Source organism: Sebastes fasciatus, chromosome 6 (assembly GCF_043250625.1).
Source record: "Sebastes fasciatus isolate fSebFas1 chromosome 6, fSebFas1.pri, whole genome shotgun sequence".
Taxonomy (NCBI): Eukaryota; Metazoa; Chordata; class Actinopteri; order Perciformes; family Sebastidae; genus Sebastes; species Sebastes fasciatus.
In genome coordinates, this window is record NC_133800.1 from 30,210,357 (window position 1) to 30,230,049 (window position 19,693).

The 19,693-nt window shown below is 42.2% G+C and overlaps 1 protein-coding gene across 1 annotated transcript in view; it reads right to left on the reverse strand.

The window, feature by feature from the left end:
- LOC141769746 (transmembrane protein 132C) overlaps positions 1-19,693 on the reverse strand; it is a 305,459-nt gene that overhangs the window by 183,023 nt on the left and 102,743 nt on the right. Inside the window, exons 2-3 of the mRNA XM_074639133.1 lie at positions 18,199-18,617; positions 16,547-17,124 (exon numbers count right to left, since the gene is read on the reverse strand). Of these exons, the coding sequence (XP_074495234.1) occupies positions 16,547-17,124; positions 18,199-18,617 (997 nt within the window). The remainder of the gene's footprint in view (positions 1-16,546; positions 17,125-18,198; positions 18,618-19,693) is intronic.

Here is a 19,693-nt window from a genome sequence, read left to right on the forward strand (position 1 = left end):
CATGTTTAATAGATGTTTTACAAAAGGTTTACAAATCATTTGGTAAGCACTAACAAATACTTAATATAGTACATATAATGTTATATTGTGTGCAACAATAAACTGTTAATAAATACTTTACTAATGTCATCAGAATGTAATTGTTATCATCAGCTATGATACAATATATAATTTATAAACTAATTATGTCATAATACACAAATTAATTAATTATCATTCCATTGTTTGTTAACAGAAAAATAACTATTAACGAGAGCTGCACGCAGCTATGAAAGGGCCCTCGCCCCTGCTCGCGGGTCGGGGTTGCTGGCGGGACGCCGACCGACGCGGCCGGGCACCGCGAAACCGAAACTCTGACGAGCGCCACGACGCCTGCCGCAAGGCTCTACGACAAGCGGTTCACGAGTTATGAAGGGGGGCGTGGCTAATGTGTAGGGGGCGGGCATAACATTCACCAATGAAACAGGAACTCTCTGCTGAGTTATATGACACTTCCCACAAGACTCTACGACAAACGGATCATGAGTTATGAAAGGGGGCGGGGCTAATGTGTAGGGGGCGGGCATAACCTTCACCAATGAAACAGGCACTCTCTGCTGAGTGATATGACACTTCCCACAAGACTCTACTACAAACGGATCATGAGTTATGAAAGGGGGCGGGGCTAATGTGTAGGGGGCGGGCATAACATTTACCAATGAAACAGGCACTCTCTGCTGAGTGATATGACACCTCCCGCAAGACTCTACGACAAACGGTTCATGAGTTATGAAAGGGGGCGTGGCTAATGTGTAGGGGGCGGGCATAACATTTACCAATGAAACATGAACTCTCTGCTGAGTGATATGACACTTCCCACAAGACTCTACTACAAACGGATCATGAGTTATGAAAGGGGGCGGGGCTAATGTGTAGGGGGCGGGCATAACATTTACCAATGAAACAGGCACTCTCTGCTGAGTGATATGACACCTCCCGCAAGACTCTACGACAAACGGTTCATGAGATATGAAAGGGGGCGGGGCTAACGTCTTGGGGCGGGGCTATGAGTATATTTTTTCATATACATGTCATCAGTACTGGAGCACCATCATACCTGAGAGATTTGGGGCAGATCGGACTATGTACAGTTGAGTTACAATAACTGCCGAATGGCTCAAAATGGCCGCCACGCCACGGTCCGCTCGTTAAGTGAACGCTCACCATTTTAATAACTTTTCATCCTCGAGGTCTTGAGATGGTCCTGACCAAATTTCAAATCGATATGATCAAATCTGTAGGAGGAGTTCGTTAAAGTACGCGGCCAATAAAACGCAAAAATTGGGAAAATCGTACATAAAATCCAATATGGCCAACTTCTGGGTGGGCGGGGCTAATGAAACCCAATGAGGAATATGTTTCAAATGATAATTTGGGGCAGATCGAACTCTGTACAGTTGAGTTAGGGTTAACCCACTCTCTGCTGAGTGATATGACACATCCCACAAGACTCTACTATAAACGGTTCATGAGATATGAAAGGGGGCGGGGCTAACGTCTTGGGGCGGGGCTATGAGTATATTTTTTCATATACATGTCATCAGTACTGGAGCAACATCATACCTGAGAGATTTGGGGCAGATCGGACTATGTACAGTTGAGTTACAATAACTGGCGAATGGCTCAAAATGGCCGCCACGCCACGGTCCGCTCGTTAAGTGAACGCTCACCATTTTAATAACTTTTCATCCTCGAGGTCTTGAGATGGTCCTGACCAAATATCAACTCGATATGATCAAATCTGTAGGAGGAGTTCGTTAAAGTACGCGGCCAATAAAACGCAAAAATTGGGAAAATCGTACATAAAATCCAATATGGCCGACTTCTGGGTGGGCGGGGCTAATGAAACCCAATGAGGAATATGTTTCAAATGATGAGTGGGATATGCATACCAAATTTCATGAATATCGGATCAACTTTAGATTTCGACGCGTTAGGGGGCGCTATAGAGCCCGCTGGCGACGCCCGTTCCCAATCACTACATCCATCCATCCATCCATCTTCAACCGCTTATCCGGGATCGGGTCGCGGGGGCAACAGCTCCAGCAGGGGACCCCAAACTTCCCTTTCCCGGGCCACATTAACCAGCTCTGACTGGGGGATCCCGAGGCGTTCCCAGGCCAGAGTAGAGATATAATCTCTCCATCTAGTCCTGGGTCTTCCCCGTGGTCTCCTCCCAGCTGGTCGTGCCTGGAACACCTCCCAAGGGAGGCGCCCAGGAGGCATCCGTGCTAGATGCCCGAACCACCTCAACTGGCTCCTTTCGACGCAAAGGAGCAAGGACTCTACTCCGAGTCCCTCACGGATGACTGAGCTTCTTACCCTATCTCTAAGGGAGACGCCAGCCACCCTCCTGAGGAAACCCATTTCGGCCGCTTGCACCCGCGACCTCGTTCTTTCGGTCATGACCCAACCCTCATGTTCACTACAGAACATTGCAATTTTCGCCACTCCCGACGCATGTTCCAATTTTGGTGAGTTTTGGGGATGGCTAAGGTCGTCAAAAACGCGTTCTTGCAGCAGAAAAATAATAATCTGCAGAAAAACAATAGGTTCCTTGCACTTCGTGCCAGGACACCGTTGGGTCCTGGCACTTTCGTGCTCGGGCCCTAATTAAGTTTAATCAACTATCAATTTACCATTTATAAATACGGGTTTTTATAAAGTGTTACTGCAGGTTACAATGTTTAAGACAGAAAGACAGAAATATAAATACAATCACAGTATGTCCTTCTTTGTCAAATTGATCCCAGTGACAAAGACACACCCCCACATATATACACAGTATGTACACACACAGACAGGAAACAGTATTGTTCCCAGCCTGAGGTCTGTTGTGAGGATCCCCGCAGTGCACAGTGAATAGGAAGAGGAAGCGATATTGTGAACTGCAAGTTTGGATAAACTAAAGCAGGGAGTGCATCGCTGTAAACAAAATAGGATATAAAGAAAAAATATGTACAATGTGTTGAGCAGATAAACAAGCTACTTATAGAAGACAGTCTCTGAAGAACGGACTCATTCTGCAACAATGAAGGGCCACGTAGTCGAGATTCAGCCTGAAGAATCCCACTTTGTGATCAAAGTGGAGCCGCGGAGGCATTCCTCCTCGTACAGAGAGTTACAGGTACAAGAGGAGAGGCTGGTCATGGATGGATTACCAAATAGGCCTGTCGGGCACAGGTCCACTGAAAGAGTCAGGTTTTTGTCCTGCGTAATACAGATGCACATACTTAGGCTACTGTAAGCCTATTAAAGCCTATACAGTCGAGTAAACAGCATTTTAAGCCCAATAAAGCAATTTAGTAAAACAATTTAAACGTGTTTGCCAGCAGCATGGCTGCGCTATAAGAAAATATAACCTGCATCACTGGTTTCCTAACATATTTTATTAGTGTCCTTTAGTATTTTGTAATATCACTGGAGAGAGGAGTGTCAGTGTGTTATCTTCTATGACACGAAGCGTTAAACAGCCTCCTTTCATCTCCAGTGTTATAGACAAAACAGGAATTAATTTCAGTTAAACTGGATTAATTTTGTTGAAATGTGAATTATTATTTTTTTTTCTAGGAAATATATAACCATTGTATCAACAGCATTTAAATTACACTAGATTTTAAAAATGATCCAAGCAAAAACTCCCAGCCCAACGTTGCCAACTCTTTTCCAATGAAAGTGGCTAGCAGAACTAGCTGCTCACTAGCTCCAAAAGTCCGAGCATAAGAAGGAGACGTTAACAGGAAACCTAATCTGGCTGATTGTTCAAAGTTTGTGTCTGTTGTGTTTTGTAGCAGACTGCTGTCTGGCTGTCAGTGTGACCGTCTGCCTATGATTGAACTTAATGTTTTAACCAAATACGGTTCAACATGAAGCATTGGCTGTATGGAAACAATTTTTCCGTCTACATAGATATTTAATGCAAAGATAGTGGCTGCTATCATGAAACTTAAAAAACATATACCCAGCCACACAATGTCTAACCTCCAAGAAATTCCCTTTTGGAGACAAAGCAGCTGCAGTTCAGCCATTGTACAGTACAAATTTGGACTCTTACAACAGGAACATCGGTAGCATATTTCAAGTGGCTCCCAGAATAATAAAACAGACAATATGTTTTCATGAGCCTGGGTCCCAGGCCAAGAAAATAAAAATGTTATTCGAGTTCCATCGTGGAAAGCTGCGGGAAGGGATTTCTCTCAGTTAGTAAATATATCAGCTGTTTCCCCCCCAGCTTGTTAAAATAATAAACTCATCCTCAAGCTCCTTTTTTATAACTCCTGGGGTTATTTAGAGGTAAATGCTCAAACACACAGAGAAAAACACCCCCCACACATACGCCATTTGGTTTAAAACGTGCTACTCAGAGCAACTGGTGCATCCCCAGGCAGCGCAGAGGAATGCAGGAGCCCCGTTTCTAAAAGGGGCTCCTCTATCCTGCAACAAGGAGTGGCTCGAACAATAAACGCAACACAATAACCGCCAGGCATTTGCATATGAAGCATCCCCAAACTAGCGTTGGCAGACCCAGACTCAAAGAGCGATTAGGCGCACAATGAAAAGAAGAAAAGACACCGAAGAGTGTCAGGAGTCAAAAAAACAGGGATAGATGGGGACATTTTGTGTGAGGAGACAGCTAGACGAACATGTGCGCACACACACGGATCACTGTCATTTCAATAACGGAGTTCAAAAAGCAAAAATGTTTCTAATTTTATAACACGCTCGCACTCAGAGACGTATTAATTAGAATTTCAGCGATAATGTCAATCATTTTGCAAGTGATACAGCCAAAACACACACAATCCCCCATTCTGCTCTCTGACTCGGCTCCTTCTCCTCTTCCACGTCTACCTCGGTCTATTTTTCTCACACACATGCAGAGCCCTCTAAAAAACACACAAACACTGGCGCTATCCCGAGGTTGATGGCTGTCACCTTTGTGTACTCAGCCTCTTTCAGGAGCCAGCAATGCAAATAACACCCTTATGAATATTCATGGCAAGATTTGAGATGGAAAGAGAGAGAGCGAGAGCGAGGGAGAAAACAGGAGAAGGAAGAAAGGGAGACGGTGACAGGGAAATTGAAGGGTAGGGAGGAGAGAAAGTAGAGGAAGAATGCTGTAGACAGAATGATAGCGCAGACTGGATTAGGGGAATAAACTGAGACAGAGTGACTGTGTGGGTTAAATAGAGAAGGAGAGTAGGTGTGTGTGTGTGTACCATATTTTGCTCTTCTCAAGGGAATATCAGAGTGAAAAGGTGATAATGCCAGTAAGAGCAGAGTGGAGGAGGCAGATGTGTCATATTTAAAAGCTATATCAATGACAGTTATACCTAAGGTCCTTGAAATTAAAACATTTGAGAGCTCCTCTCCTTAATAGAAGCTAAGCTCCATTAAAGTCTTTGACAAACTCTATTTGAAGAATCCCCCTATTTAGAACTACAAGTCCAACCATCCAATAGAGCTCTCCACCTCTGCACAACATGACATTAACCGTAAAGGAAAACGATGTGTCCACAATAGGAACTAAATCATGTATAATATATAAAACAAATTGTCAATAGAATTGGACGCACCGTTTTGTCTTTTTGCTTGATGCAAAGTCATGTATCATGTTTTGTTCTTGTTGTTTTAGGTGTATGCAAATGTGTTGTTTATAATTTTCTTCCCTTGTTAACTGCCTCTTTGTATGCCATATTTCAATGCATATATGTAGATTTATGTAAATGCAATGACGATAAACTTGAACGTGCTGGAAAATATCCCAACCCTACTGTACATTAATCTCTCCACTGCCACATCTTAGTCACTTTATACACACCACCCAAAATTCAAATGAACTTTAGGAACATTATTAACAACAAACTCAATTTAACAACAACCTTAATCCCCTTCATTTTATACTTTTTTTTAACCCCTTCCATAAGCTTGTCTCATCAAGTCACATGTTTCCTTTCAGATTTATTTTTACAAATTTACACATTAACATTAAGAGTCAGTTCTTATAGCAGTTGGGCTAACCAGTTGCCTCTCTCTCACTGTGGCTAGATGCATGCTAGTTCAATCCAGGCGGTAACCTCCAAGTCTGAGAAGTAAAGCCAATGAGGAAGTGCCTTAAACTTGCATTCTTTCTAATAGCCAGCAGGGGGCGACTCCTCCGGTTGCAAAAAGAAGTCAGATTGTATAGAAGTCTATGAGAAAGTGAGCCTACTTCTCACTGGATTTATTACCTCAGTAAACATTGTAAACATGAGTTTATGGTCTCAATCGCTAGTTTCAAGTCTTCTTCAATACAGCATGATGTTCATTTAGTAAATTATGGTCCCATTTAGAGTCAAATAGACCATAAAGCAGGGGATGCTTTAGGGCGTGGCTACCTTGTGATTGACAGGTCACTACCACGGCGTTGTCCGGTCTGGGAGTTGTCCGTGTTTTAGTCTTACAACTTTAACCCTTTCACAGTGTGTTTTCAGTTAATGAGAATTGTAAGATTTAAGTCACCTAAAAATGTCTTATACAGTGTTCGGTTGTACTTTGCTCCACCCTCTTTTGTCACTTCTGGCTGCAGAAAACCAACATGGCGATGATCAAAAACCAAGATTGTGACGGCCAAAATGCCGAACTCAAGGCTTCAAAACTATAGGCCACAAACCAATGGGGGACATCACGGCGACAACGTCCACTTCTTATATACAGTCTATGGTTAAATCCCCTGTCCTTTACACACCTAAGACACTGAAGTAACATTACACTGTAGCACCATTGTAGCACTAGCACACACATAAACAAACGATAGCTAAAGCTTTGCTTCACCTCCACATAGACTATGCAGCCACATCACACATGAGCCTGAGGCAGTGTGAGTGCAGAAACTGTAATGATAATAAAGCAAATCATGTCTTAATAGAGTTTGTCTAGTGCAACAAGATTGGCCTCCTCTCCTCTCCTAACAAAACAGCTTTACAGTATGACACCACGATAGTTACCACAAAAGACAACGAAGCTAGCCGCCGTCTTTTGTTTCACACATAATCATCATTGTCTGATTTATCTTAGTTTATCATGACGTGCAGTCACATGTTCCTCGGCACTTGAGAAGTAATATTCGCTAAAGACTGTAGGCTCCAGTCTGACCTCCCAGACCTGGCATTAGGTATTAGGTCATTGAATAATGAAGCAAAGCAATTTTACATGTCCACCACATAATCTATGTATCAGCTAATATTGGAGATATGCCGTCACACTCACAGATTAATGGGTCTATAATACATGTGAATGATTGCTTTAATATATATGTAAGTGGGCATGTGTCTGTGTTAACTCTTCCAACGTATAGAAAAGTCTAAATTAATTTTCTGATAACATTTTTATCATATTATTTATATTGAAGGTTCCCACATGAGCGTGTGTGTGTGTGTGTGTGTGTGTGCATATGCCTCTGTGCTACCATAATCCCTCATATTATTCCCCGTCAGATTATTTGGCTGTTTATAGCAACGAGTGCTGCAAATTACCTGCAGAGAACCGCCATTAAATCAGCCTTTACGAATGGAGAGTTTTAGGATGCATAAGGGTACAGTAAAAGTCAGCAAAGTATTATTAGGATGAATGAAAATAAATCAGACAGTTCGCACTGTGCAGGTGGAGAGAGTAACTCCTTTACAATGCAGGCAGATATATGATGCATTAAATTGTCAAGTTAAGTCAAGTTCATTTTGATAGCCCAACATCTCATGCAGTCTCTCTTTGGGCCCACACTGAGAATGTGCATAGATGCTCAATGATCCTCTTCAACACCATATGGCCAAAAGTGCTTTCCCTGTTCCCCATCCAGGAACACAGGTGACAACTTTTCTACAGTCAGGAATGCATTCGTCTGAAGGCTCTGCTCAGTTTTTATCCTGGCATCTCAACTGCTGAGGCCTCTAAGCCATGCTTTGTTATGGCCGCTTCTAGCGGACTCCCCCAGTGACCACTAAAACAACATTTCCATCCAGAGCTCCAGGGCCCTTGTTTTCTGTCCCTGTACCCAAACAACTTGCTTGCCACTCCAGGTGATGAAGAGAAAAATGAAGACAGCTGGGTTTATATTCCACCGGGGAGGCACTGTGTTCCTCACTGTTTCACCTCATGGCACAATACCCTTGATCAAGCAATTCTTTGACAGAACCTTAAAGCTGTATTAATAATGTTTTGTGTATTGGAGAGTAGACAGAATCTAAACGAAATCAAAACATTTAACCTTGACCTTAATCAAGTTAAGCCTAACATCTTGGCAAACAGTTGTTCTCTTACACAATCCATCAGAGTCAGAAAAAATTAGACCTTTTACTTGATAAATATTAAACTTTCTTAACCAATCACTTGTGAACTTTGGAGAGCTAGCTGTAAGCAGGTTTTATACAAACTGGCATTGTTTTTTTTTTTTTAGTGATGCAAAAAACTCGTGAGCTCAAGTGTCTTAAAGCTGCATAAAGCTACACTTTAGGATGTTGATTCTCAGTGGGATCGGCAGCATCACAGTCCTCTCCCAGACGCTCGTATAGTAAATATCATTTATACAGCTTGTAGGTCTACAGGGGCAGCCCGGGCAGCAAGGACATGAGGAAGGTTATCAGTTTGTATCCTGCGGAAGCTAGAAAATAGAGCATTTATGATTTAGAGGTTTTTGTCTTATTAGTTGTCTATTTCTCTAAATAATATATTTTGCTCATTCAAATTACATATTGATGCTACTATTACTTATTCCCATTTAATTCTTCTTACTTTCTAACTCAATCCATTACTAAGCTTTTCTGACATCTACTTGTTTAATCCCAAACCAGCCACTTGTTCAAGAACAGAAGAAGAAAGACCAAGTCAATATGGAGAACTGCTGTGCCAACCCCTCCTGTGCTACATTTTTCTTAATTTGGTTTGAATACCAGAAACATATTCTTACTCACAGTATGGATGATTATTAAAGCAACAGGTGAGCAGTTTTATGAGAGCTGCGAGTGAGTACATGCTGTGTTGAGTCCAATTTAATGGCTGGGGTGACTGCTTAGAGCGCTGCTTCATAGAGAATGGACAAAGAAATGATGATCTGATCCAAGGAAGATCTCCTTTAGAGGATAGGATAAACAGAGGAGGAAAGTCCCAGACGTAAAGAAAGACAATGACACAGAGAGATACGACACAGAAAAAGACAAAGGCAGGGAGACGCTGACTTGGCTATAGACAAAGATTAAATGTATTTTAATCCTCTTTGCAGAATGGCAGCTTTTAGTTTACTTATGCATTAAGTGATGAGAACAGATACTACAAATCATCCATGTGTCCACAGATTGTATCTCTGGCACTTCATCCTTACATGGATGGTAGCAGACTAACATTATTTGTAATGCAAATTTATATGTTTCATACATTTTTAAACCATTATTACTCAGTCTACTGTGTTGCTAGGTTTGTTTTCTAGTAATCTCTATGAACAGATTCTGCATTTGACTGCAGATCAGTAACAAACGGGACAAGATGTTGGTATCGGAAGCGTTCTGGTTTCCATTGGTAGTCAGAGTAGTATCAACAAATCACGTTATATGGGTGAATGCAGGTAAACAGTCCGTGTGGAGAGCAAAAGAGGCAGAACGCATTGGCCCAAAAGCAGGCTATCATCTGACGATGATTTAGCTTTTCATCAGCTTAGAATTAGCTTGTAAACTGGCTACTTGCAAAACAATACAGGCATAGTCATTGACTCAAAACTCCAGTCTCGCTTCTCAAGTTGCTCATCAGACTGTAAACAATGACTGGCGGCAGCGCACACAAGACAAAGTCTTGGCCCGGATATCCGCTGGTTACACCGGATCCCCAGAAATATCGTCCGTTGCCCCCAGATGCTAAATCATCGTCCAATAGCCGATGGGTGTTGACATTGGTTTTGTAGTAATCAGGTAAACCACCTCATATTCATCCACTGTGCAATGATTCCTACTCTCACTTCTTTTGTAAAGGGCAAATGTAGGCGCCCGAAGGTCAACACTGTTCAATATCCTATTTCTTGTCAATTTGATGATCCACAATTGTCACATTTGGCCAAGTATAATTTGATATTACTCATCAGTTAGCTTCAAGATCTCAATTTAGAAGTAGATCATCACCCAACAAATGGTACATGCCAAAGTGTAACATGAAGCACTCATGCCAAAGTGTCTAACACTGACACATGTTGATCTGGGAGGTTTGCAGTATGTTTTCCTTCATTTTTCTGACAAATGGGACAATCTCCTTAATGTACTCTTAGGAGAAAGATGGAAAGAGATACAGTTTGACAATGAAGTGTAGTACATAAAAAAGTGCTTTGGCAACACTTACAAGGCAAAGCTTATTGAAGTTTTTTTAATATAGTACTACAAAACAGTTTTTTATTTACAGATAAAAGTAGCAAATACTGTAAGACAAAGAGAAGCAAAACAAAAGAACAAAAACAACTCACCTACCACTATCAGTCACTTCGTGAATAGAATACTTTCCAGTTTGTTAGTTGTGTGTGGGTTCTTTTCAACATCCCGGAAGCCAATTTATTGCCTCCATCCCGGCTGAAAGAAATGCATCTAATTCTCATTTTATCTTTTGTGCCTTTCCAAGAATCTATAAAATGCATTTGTCAGTTGGAGAGTTTCAACACAAAGAGAAACAAGGACACTGACACACAACATACATAAAGAGAGAGAGAGAACGAACCAGAAAGACAATGAGAATCACACAATCACACCCTATGGCTCACCATGAAGTATAGTATGTATAGAAGACGTAATACTCCAGCACATATGATACACATATATATAAAAGACATGCACACACAAATATTAAAACACAGATGAATAGGAATATGTGTACCAAAACCGATGAGCACATATGCAAAAACCCAATTGACCGTTCATTAAGTCCCGCCCTTCAAACGCAGACTGACCAATCGTAGCGTAGCATCGGCCAGCTTCGACCAAGGTCCGACAACTATTCGTCTGTACTCCACAGACTCTCATGCAATCGTTTCAGATTTGATTCATTTTCTGGTGGTGTTGTGGATTTCAAGCTAGTCATGGTCAAACGTTGTGCCTGGGGCACGTGTCATAGTGATACTCGTTACCCAGAGAAGTTGGTATACGTTCCTTCGTAAAAACCTGTGAAGCTAATTAGCAGAGTATGTAAGCTAGCTACTGAAGGTATACTGAATGTATACATGCTGCTTTTGCTTTGTAATGATTGTAACAGTGAATAAAGTCCTACCTGGCTTTACAGGAACAGTGTTGTTCCTTAATTTCATTGTCTTCAGTCTCAGAATTTAGCTTCTATCTTGATCTTTTTAACCTGTTTTCTCTGAAATCCTTTTTTCGTTTTACCAAAAATTAGGTAATATTGATGTAGTGAGTTCAGTTAGTGACCGTGTGGGCTCTACTGAAGCTCTGACAGCTTGACGGAGTAGCGCCGGGGGGGCGGGGCTTAACAAAGGGTCAATTGCACTGACAATCATATGCTATGTGTTTACTTAAGGCCGCAAATACACTCACAAACAAACACACACAGTCGCCAAAACGATTGATTCCCCCTCCTCGCTGGTAAAAGTGCATTCGAGGTGAAATCGATGGTGGGGCTTTGTGGAATTAAGGCATCCTGGGCTTATTGTGTGTGTGTGTGTGTGTGTGTGTGTGTACGTGTGTGTGTGTGTGTGTGTGTGTGTGTGTGAGAGAGAGAGGTGCAACCACCAGAGAGGACTAGCTGGTCCTTAGAAGTACATCTCCACTCTGATCCTAGGAAATATCCACTAATCCCTTCACACACAAACACATACACACACACACACACTGGCAGACACACACAGAAAGAAAGAATGGGACAATAAATACCGGCCGCATGATAAAACAAATGGCTATTAAAATACCAGTCACATAAAAACAGATAGTGAGAGAAAATAGAGAGAAACAAGAGAGAGAACACAAGCAGAGAAAAAACAAACGTATTTACATTCTGACAATTGCTGTGTCACAATCTGTCTCTACCTGCAGAACATCTCTCTCTCTCTCTCTCACACACACACACACACACTCATAGAGTAGTATTTATCCCCTCATCGGTAATCATCTTGCTAATTAACTAACCAAACAACGATAGCACACAGTTCAAGACGACAGCTTTTTAATGAGGGAGGTACTAATCACTTTGACCCTCAGTCTGTCAACATTCCCACTGCTGAAAAATGCTGAGATGCTCATCTAAACACAGATCCAAAGCATCAAACTTCTATGGCGAGGGGTTTCCACAGATGGAAACACTGTATTAAATACTTTTGGCTGAGTGCTCGCTGAACTGGAGCTGCAATAGAACATGTTTGCCCTCTTTTCCACTTTTTGAAGTTACAAGCGATGATGTGCAGATTAGTGAGCTGAGAGATGATAATGAAGCCTCTTGTTTTCTGATGTACTGATTTAGGATTAATGCATGAAAAGGGAAGTTCTAGATTAGCCTCTAAATGCCATATATTAGACATTCCAAGAGAAAACAGCTTACAAATGTTAACAATTGTAGGAAGTAGGGCTGTATTTATTTCCTTTATTGTTAGGTTGACTTATCTTATGATATCTTATAGAAAAGTTATTCCTCATTTTCCGTGCGTTTTCCTACAAATGTCCAGCAACAGCGTCTTTTCAAAATAAACTTCCGTCTTCACAGGAAACAACTTAGGTTTAGGCTACAAAATTACTTTGTTAGGTTTAGGAAAGGATCGTGGTTTGGGTTAAAATCATACTGGAAGTGGCGTAACTTAAATACGGAAGTTACATGACAAATAAATCAACGTGATTTCTGGTTTCACACGAGGTGTGAACACCGGTTTCCTGGGCGAAAGTCTGGTGTTTTTTGCATTTGTCGCTCTTTATACTTCCTGGTTCACAATTACGTGGATTACATACAAATTGATTGATATATATACGAATTACAGTGCATTAATTTTTGCAGGTATAGCTATGGACGGTGTATGAGAACAGATTTTCAAGTCTTCTTCTATGGAAATAAATGAATGAATAACAAATGAGTGTATAACTTCACAGAAAAAACGATATATCCGGGGACAACTGTGGTGGACTTTGGCTTTAAAAGATACAATTTCGAAGTCGATGAATGTGACTGAATTGTGGGAAGAAGACAGCAGCGGATGTCTCAGACATCCTCAACCACAGTTCCAGCTAGTGCTCTGCAGACGAGTCGTCTCATCACAAAGTGACAGAATCATGTTTGGTTATGTGAGACTACAAGCCCAGTGACAGGTGATACAGCCGGGACGCCCGATCCAATTTGGCAAATGTGTGTTGCCTCGAGTCCTCCGTCCTTGCATCTTCATGAGTGAGAAAGAGATGCAGGTGAAGGAAGCTTTTCCCTTTCCTACTTCCTGCCTATACCCATTCTTCAGTAAAGGTCTCTCCTCTTTTTCCTTTTCCCTCCCCTCTCTCTCTCCTTTCCTTCCTGTCTCTGTCCATCTCTCTCGCTCTTCCTCCCTCCGTGTCCCTCCATCTCCTCGGCAGTTTATCATAATCACATCACCTCAGTGTGATGGAGCACACTTAGGGCTTATTATGTGTCACACACACACACAAACACACACAAACACTAACACACTCACACACAGGAATGAGATCCACTTAAGCCTTATTACATGTCTGACTGTGCTTCTAACATGGGAGATTATCCACAGGACTGTATGCTGGGGCAGAGGGCAAGAGCTGCAGGTAGGACGGCCGTGCACACACACACACACACACACACATTCAGATGCACACAGAAAGATAAGCGATACATGCTGAGAGATTTTTAAATTGGACATTCTTCAAAATGGACACACAGGTGGACGCAAGACTAAAAAAATGTCAGAGTAGAATAGAGCAGGACCTGAGGAAATACAGAAAAAGAAACCAAGGGAAGAAAAATAAGGAGATATGATGCCATAAAAAAGGAGAAGGTGCTTTTTATTCCCACCACTGTCTTTCACACACATACACACAGCAGGGTTGTTGTACAACAAAGACAGATAGGTGGAACCAAAGAGGCCACCTCATCACTTCTATGTGTGTTTATGTGTGTGTGTGCGTGTGTGTGTGTGTGTGTGTGTGTGCGTGTATGTGTTTGTGTGTTTAATACACGCACAGATAAGACACAGCGTGCACAGCGTCTCTGTGTGTGTGTGCGTGTACTGTGTGTGTGTATACATGGCAGAGAGAAATAGTGTGCGCAGGGTGTCGGTGGAGTATTTATTTCCTTTGTCTGTGTAACCGTGTGTGTGTGTGTGTGTGTGTGTGTGTGTGTGTGTAAGTGAATGTTGTCAGCAGGTAGCGGGACAAGGTGCAGTGCAGTCTCGCCGCTTGTTCTTTTCCTCCCGTGTCCTCAGATGACCTCAGGCATGATTGCACACAAAGGAATACACAACTGTGATCCTGTTGATAATATTGATTTTTAACCAACATGTAGGAAACAAACGGCCTATTTGTTTAGAACTTCCTATTAAAAGGTTAAATCAGACCAATAAAGGTGTTTTACTTTGTAGTGAATGGGGCAATGTTTTTGTAATTGTATTAAAACCCTCATTACTAAGGATCATTTTCTCTACAAGTGTTTAAGGTGTATTGTCTTTGCTTCCTAGTCCTATTGGCATTTTAAATAACCTAATGCAACACAGAATCACATCAATTACACACGTGCAAGTGTATTGCTGCCATAAGAGGTCCAATCATTTCATATGAAACAGCTTATGTTAGTGCTACAGAATTACTCTGCAGACGCAATGTTCTGCAATGAAAGTGTGTAACAGTAAAAGTACACCGCAGTTTTAAAGGCCCTGCAAATCCATGGTAAGGCTACACATGTGATTTCATGAAAACACTAACGGCTTTCTAATGTCCAGCCAGTTTCAGAGACGGGGTGGGACGGACATCTCATTCAGGTGGGACAGGAGTAACAACAACCCAACCAACCTCTACTTTTCGCCATAATGGGAGGACGTTTTGCCAAACGAGATGCGGTCTGTCCACACCATCCAACATATCTTCATCCTACGGTTCATATCTTACAAAAAGTTATTCCTCATTTTTTCGTGCGTTTTTCTACAAATGTCCAGAAACAAGAGACGCACATGTCAATTTCCGCTCCAGTTGATATAAACTTCCATCTTTATAGGAAACAACTTGGTTAGGTTTAGGCAACAAATTACTTAGTTAGGTTTAGGAAAAGATCGGGGTGACAACAGCCTGCACCATCATCACTATTTGATTGACTCCTGTTAGCTTTGTTGCAACTGATACGGTGGGACAAATTACACATGAGTATATGAAGTTCAAGCTCTGCCATTCTTCAAACCCAGTAGAGGTCTAATCAGCCAGATTAAATGAATACACATCATTAATTACATCAAATAGAATAAGATACTAAGACACTTAATTTATCAGACATTCTCCAGAGGCAGCAAAACATGACATCCTCTTCCTAGTTCACGTGTATTATTGGAAGGCTATTATTGTTATTCAGAAATACGCGACAACTGAAGCGGCATAAAATACTTTTAGCTCCACAAATGAGCAGCTTTCATAACGTAAAATCGATTCCTTTGACATTGCGCAAATGATCTGAATAAATGTTCAAGCCTCATGTGAAAAGAGGAGTGGGTTGACATGTGCCAATTACCGTGTTCAGTGTATTTCAGGTTTTCTTTGAGTGAATGTGAGACTGAAATGCTGAAAAATGTATTTAAAGTTGCTCAGAGTTAAGATTTCCTCCATAGTTCTAGCCTCATAGGAGTATATCGTTTTAGTAATGCTATATCCAGCCGCGGTGTTGCGTGATGGGATGTTCTCTGAATAGAATAATACATTGTGAAAAATGATAAATCTGTCATTTGTCAGCCTGAAATCCCTAAAGTCAGTGAAATGATGAGGCAGAGATGGGATGCAGATATGCATGCTTAGTCTAGATCGGGGTTGTAAACTCATTTCCAGCCAGCGAACCAAAAAGAAATTTGTTTCCTGAGATACAAACGCATGAAAACACATTATGTGGGGAAACCATGTAGGTGACCTCTTAAAGCACACCTGAGAGGCATTTTGGGTCCCACCCTTCACTTTAAGCAACCAGGATCTAGTCTAATTTTATGCCTCTTCTTTCATTTCCCCTTCAGTCCCTCTCAGTCACCCTTTCCCTCTCTCGCTTCACATTCTCTGTGTTTTCTTCTCTCCTTGGATCGAGTCATGAATATTCATGAGTTTGTTATTTGCATTGCTGGCTCCTGAAAGAGGCTGAGTACACAAAGGTGACAGCTATCAACCTCGGGAGGCGGCGGTGTTGAGAGATGAGACAGCAGATGAGCAGGAAAGAAATAAGAAGATAGAAAAAAGAAACCGAAGAAAACGTGAAACGAGACGAAAAGAGAACGGAACACCAAATAAAAATCGAAGCCAAATGAGTTATATGAAAGAAATTGTGTTCCTACCTCAATGTGAAATGTTCCGTGTTCGAACCCGTCTTCATGTAGACGCCAAACGCCACCGTCCTGCCGAGCCGAACCGGGCTGGGTGGCACCAAAACCTCCACATTGTCATCCAGTCTCAGTTTGTCTCCTTTGGCAGAAACCGGGCCCATGGTCATGACCACAGAACCAGCTTTCAGCATGTCTTGAAGACCTCCATCCCCTAGGGGGCTCCACTGTCCCCCGGGGCCCAATCCCAGGCCTCCTAGAGGCCCGACGTTGGCACTCTGACCTCTCCATGGCTCGTTAACAATGGAGGGACACTCTTGACCAGCCCCTTCCACTGGTATGATTGAGTAATACACATCCACTGATGGCAGAGTCACTTCAGGAGGTCTCTTTCTCACTTGCGGTGGTGTAAACCAAGCTGGGGGAATCTCCAGGCGGACAACGCAGATGCCAGATGGTCCCACGAGTCGGCAGCCCGCCGAGGGTGCCGCTTCGCTGGTGTCACGGACGGCCACGGCTCTGACACACGGGAGGAGGGCTGGGGGAGGTGTGTCCGGTTCATCCCAACGCCGCCCCACCAGGTAGAACAGTACCTGAGGGAGAAAAACAAAGGCAGATAACGATCATATCACGATGGATAAATGAGCAGATGGACAGCCAGTCAACAAGATACTTATGTAATAATAAAAAAAACAATTAAAAACTACAAATGTTCTCTTTATTACACTGAAATCATTAATCCTGTTTAAACACATAAACAAACAAAATGGGTTGGAAATGGAAAAGAACATAATCGTCTGCTCTAATCCAATACAACCCTCAAATTTATTGTTTTTGTTAACTCTCACCACTCTCACTTTTTTTTCTAGCCATCAATAATGATTATATAATGATTGAATCTATGAGCAAATAGACAAACATATGACAGGGTTTCTGCCAGTGTATTGCCCGCCGGGCCTAAGTTGAGTCCCCACTGGGCCTAATCATCAGGGATTTATGTATTTTTTTTAACTAAAATGTGTCATACAGGTAGCGAACTCCTTTAAGGAAAAACTCAGTGTGTAGGTTGTGTGCTTAACGTTAGCGAGTGCTGGTGTGTGTGGTCAAGAGAGACCGTTTATTTACTCGAAAGTTCATGTGCTTTTGGGGGGACGCGACAAGACGGGTTTCTGCCAGCCAGGCGGCCCGTAACGTTGGCGAGTGTGCAGTCGACAGAGAGCGAGAGACAGCATACGTCTGTGCGACTGACGGTGAGTATGAAGCTAACAGTAACGTTATAGCTGCGAACGTAGCAGTGCATTGTGTGCACAGTTTAGGCTGTCGGTTAATAAATGCAACAACTCCCAGACCAGGTTCCTGTATTTTGCTTGTCACCTGCATATTAAAGTGAAGGGGTTAGCCTCGAAGATAGCGACAACAATGGCACCTTTAAAGTGGACCAAATATTCTCTTTTTATTGAGAAGCCACTCTGAGTTTTACTCTCCACACTTGGCCGCTGGTTGTAACACCTATTCTGGCGAAAACCCTGTATGATACATTCATAGATTAAATCCTCTAATTACCTTTGGATTTGGATGTGAAGCCTAAAACATTATTTAATTGCATTAGAAGATTTAGGAGTAAAAGATCAATGAACATTCAAAGTGAAACATTAAACTGAAAGTACCTGTATCCAAGGCCGTGTTGACCCCACTTTGGGCACCACCACTTGACCTTTGACCTTCCAGTTCAGAGTGACCTGGTTGGTTGTCATCAGCAGACGCGGTGGAGGACCCTGCAGCAGCTCCACTGGGATGGGCTGCTCAATGCTCTGGTTTCCGTAGCTGCAGTTGACGCTCGGCAGGGATTGCGTGGCGACGACGGCTGGTTCCAGCTGGTGGAGGAAGAAGGGCTCGGTACGCGACGACAGGCTGCCATTCCGCATGACCTCCTGATTGGCTTCCCGCAAGAAGAAGGCGGAGTCTGCGCCACTCAGCTGGCACTGGACGGGGAGGTAGGTGGGGAGGGAGGAGGAGAAACGGGGCTGGGAGGAGTCCGACCCTCCTCCTGGTCCAAGTCCTGCTGCTCCTGTTTGGCTGTCGGACACTGAGGAGAGAAGAGAAGCAAGCAGGAAAGAAAGAGAAAGAAGCAATAGATAAAAAGAAAGATGACACAGAGACAGAGAAGGAGAGAGGAAGGGAAAAAGAGAGGAACAAGATTAACGTCATTATAATCAACAACATATATCCCTTTCATAAAACAGATAACTACTGCAAAGCCTGGCTAACACTTGTCATTTGTAACTGAAATCCAAAGCATCTATTAAACAAAGTGTGTAAATCTGAGACTCATTGACCTGTGGAATGCAATTATTATTGTATATACACACACACTGATATAAACACATGCACACATCTATCAGCTTTTTCACATAAATTCACACTTACATTACAACCCGCCGCCACAACACACACCACAGCACACAGTGTTTCTTAACAGTTTCTCTACAAGGAGTATAAACACATTAGCCGAGTACACAAAAATGATCGACTCAGCATCACACAGGGCTCTACATTAATTCATCACTTTTTTTTTTTTAAATCCCCATTTGAAAGGCATTACACCAGCATTATTATTGTTATTTCCATATATTTACATTTACTTTTTATTCATTTCATGGTGTATATCCGACATTTCACAAAGATGGGGAGTTTGGAGCCGGGGATTACAAAAGGGTTTTGGAGCAGTAACTCATTTCCAAAGAGGACAAGGGGTTACAATGACTGTATAGGAGGAAGTTTTATCCTCCATCACTCGGTATGTGTTATTCATCTGCTGTTTGGCTTGTCAGCATTATATTGTGCAAGGCACTGAGCCACCAAGCTGATCACTTGTAAACTCTTTGAATATGAGTTTTGGCTAAATGATGACAAGAGCCACAATTAATTACACTGTGGTTTAGTGAAGTTGAGGGAGAGCTTGGTCATTTTACAGCCAAGGTTTGGGGTTCAGTCACCATAAATGCTACTAATAGTTAAATTACATGCGCTTAAGACCCTGAAAACCTTTATTTTTTAATCAGCTGCTTACTATGAGTGACAGAATCTTACATAAACACACTATTTTCTGCCAAAATTAGAACAGGTTTGTTTATTACACATTTGAGATTTGGACGGGGCTCA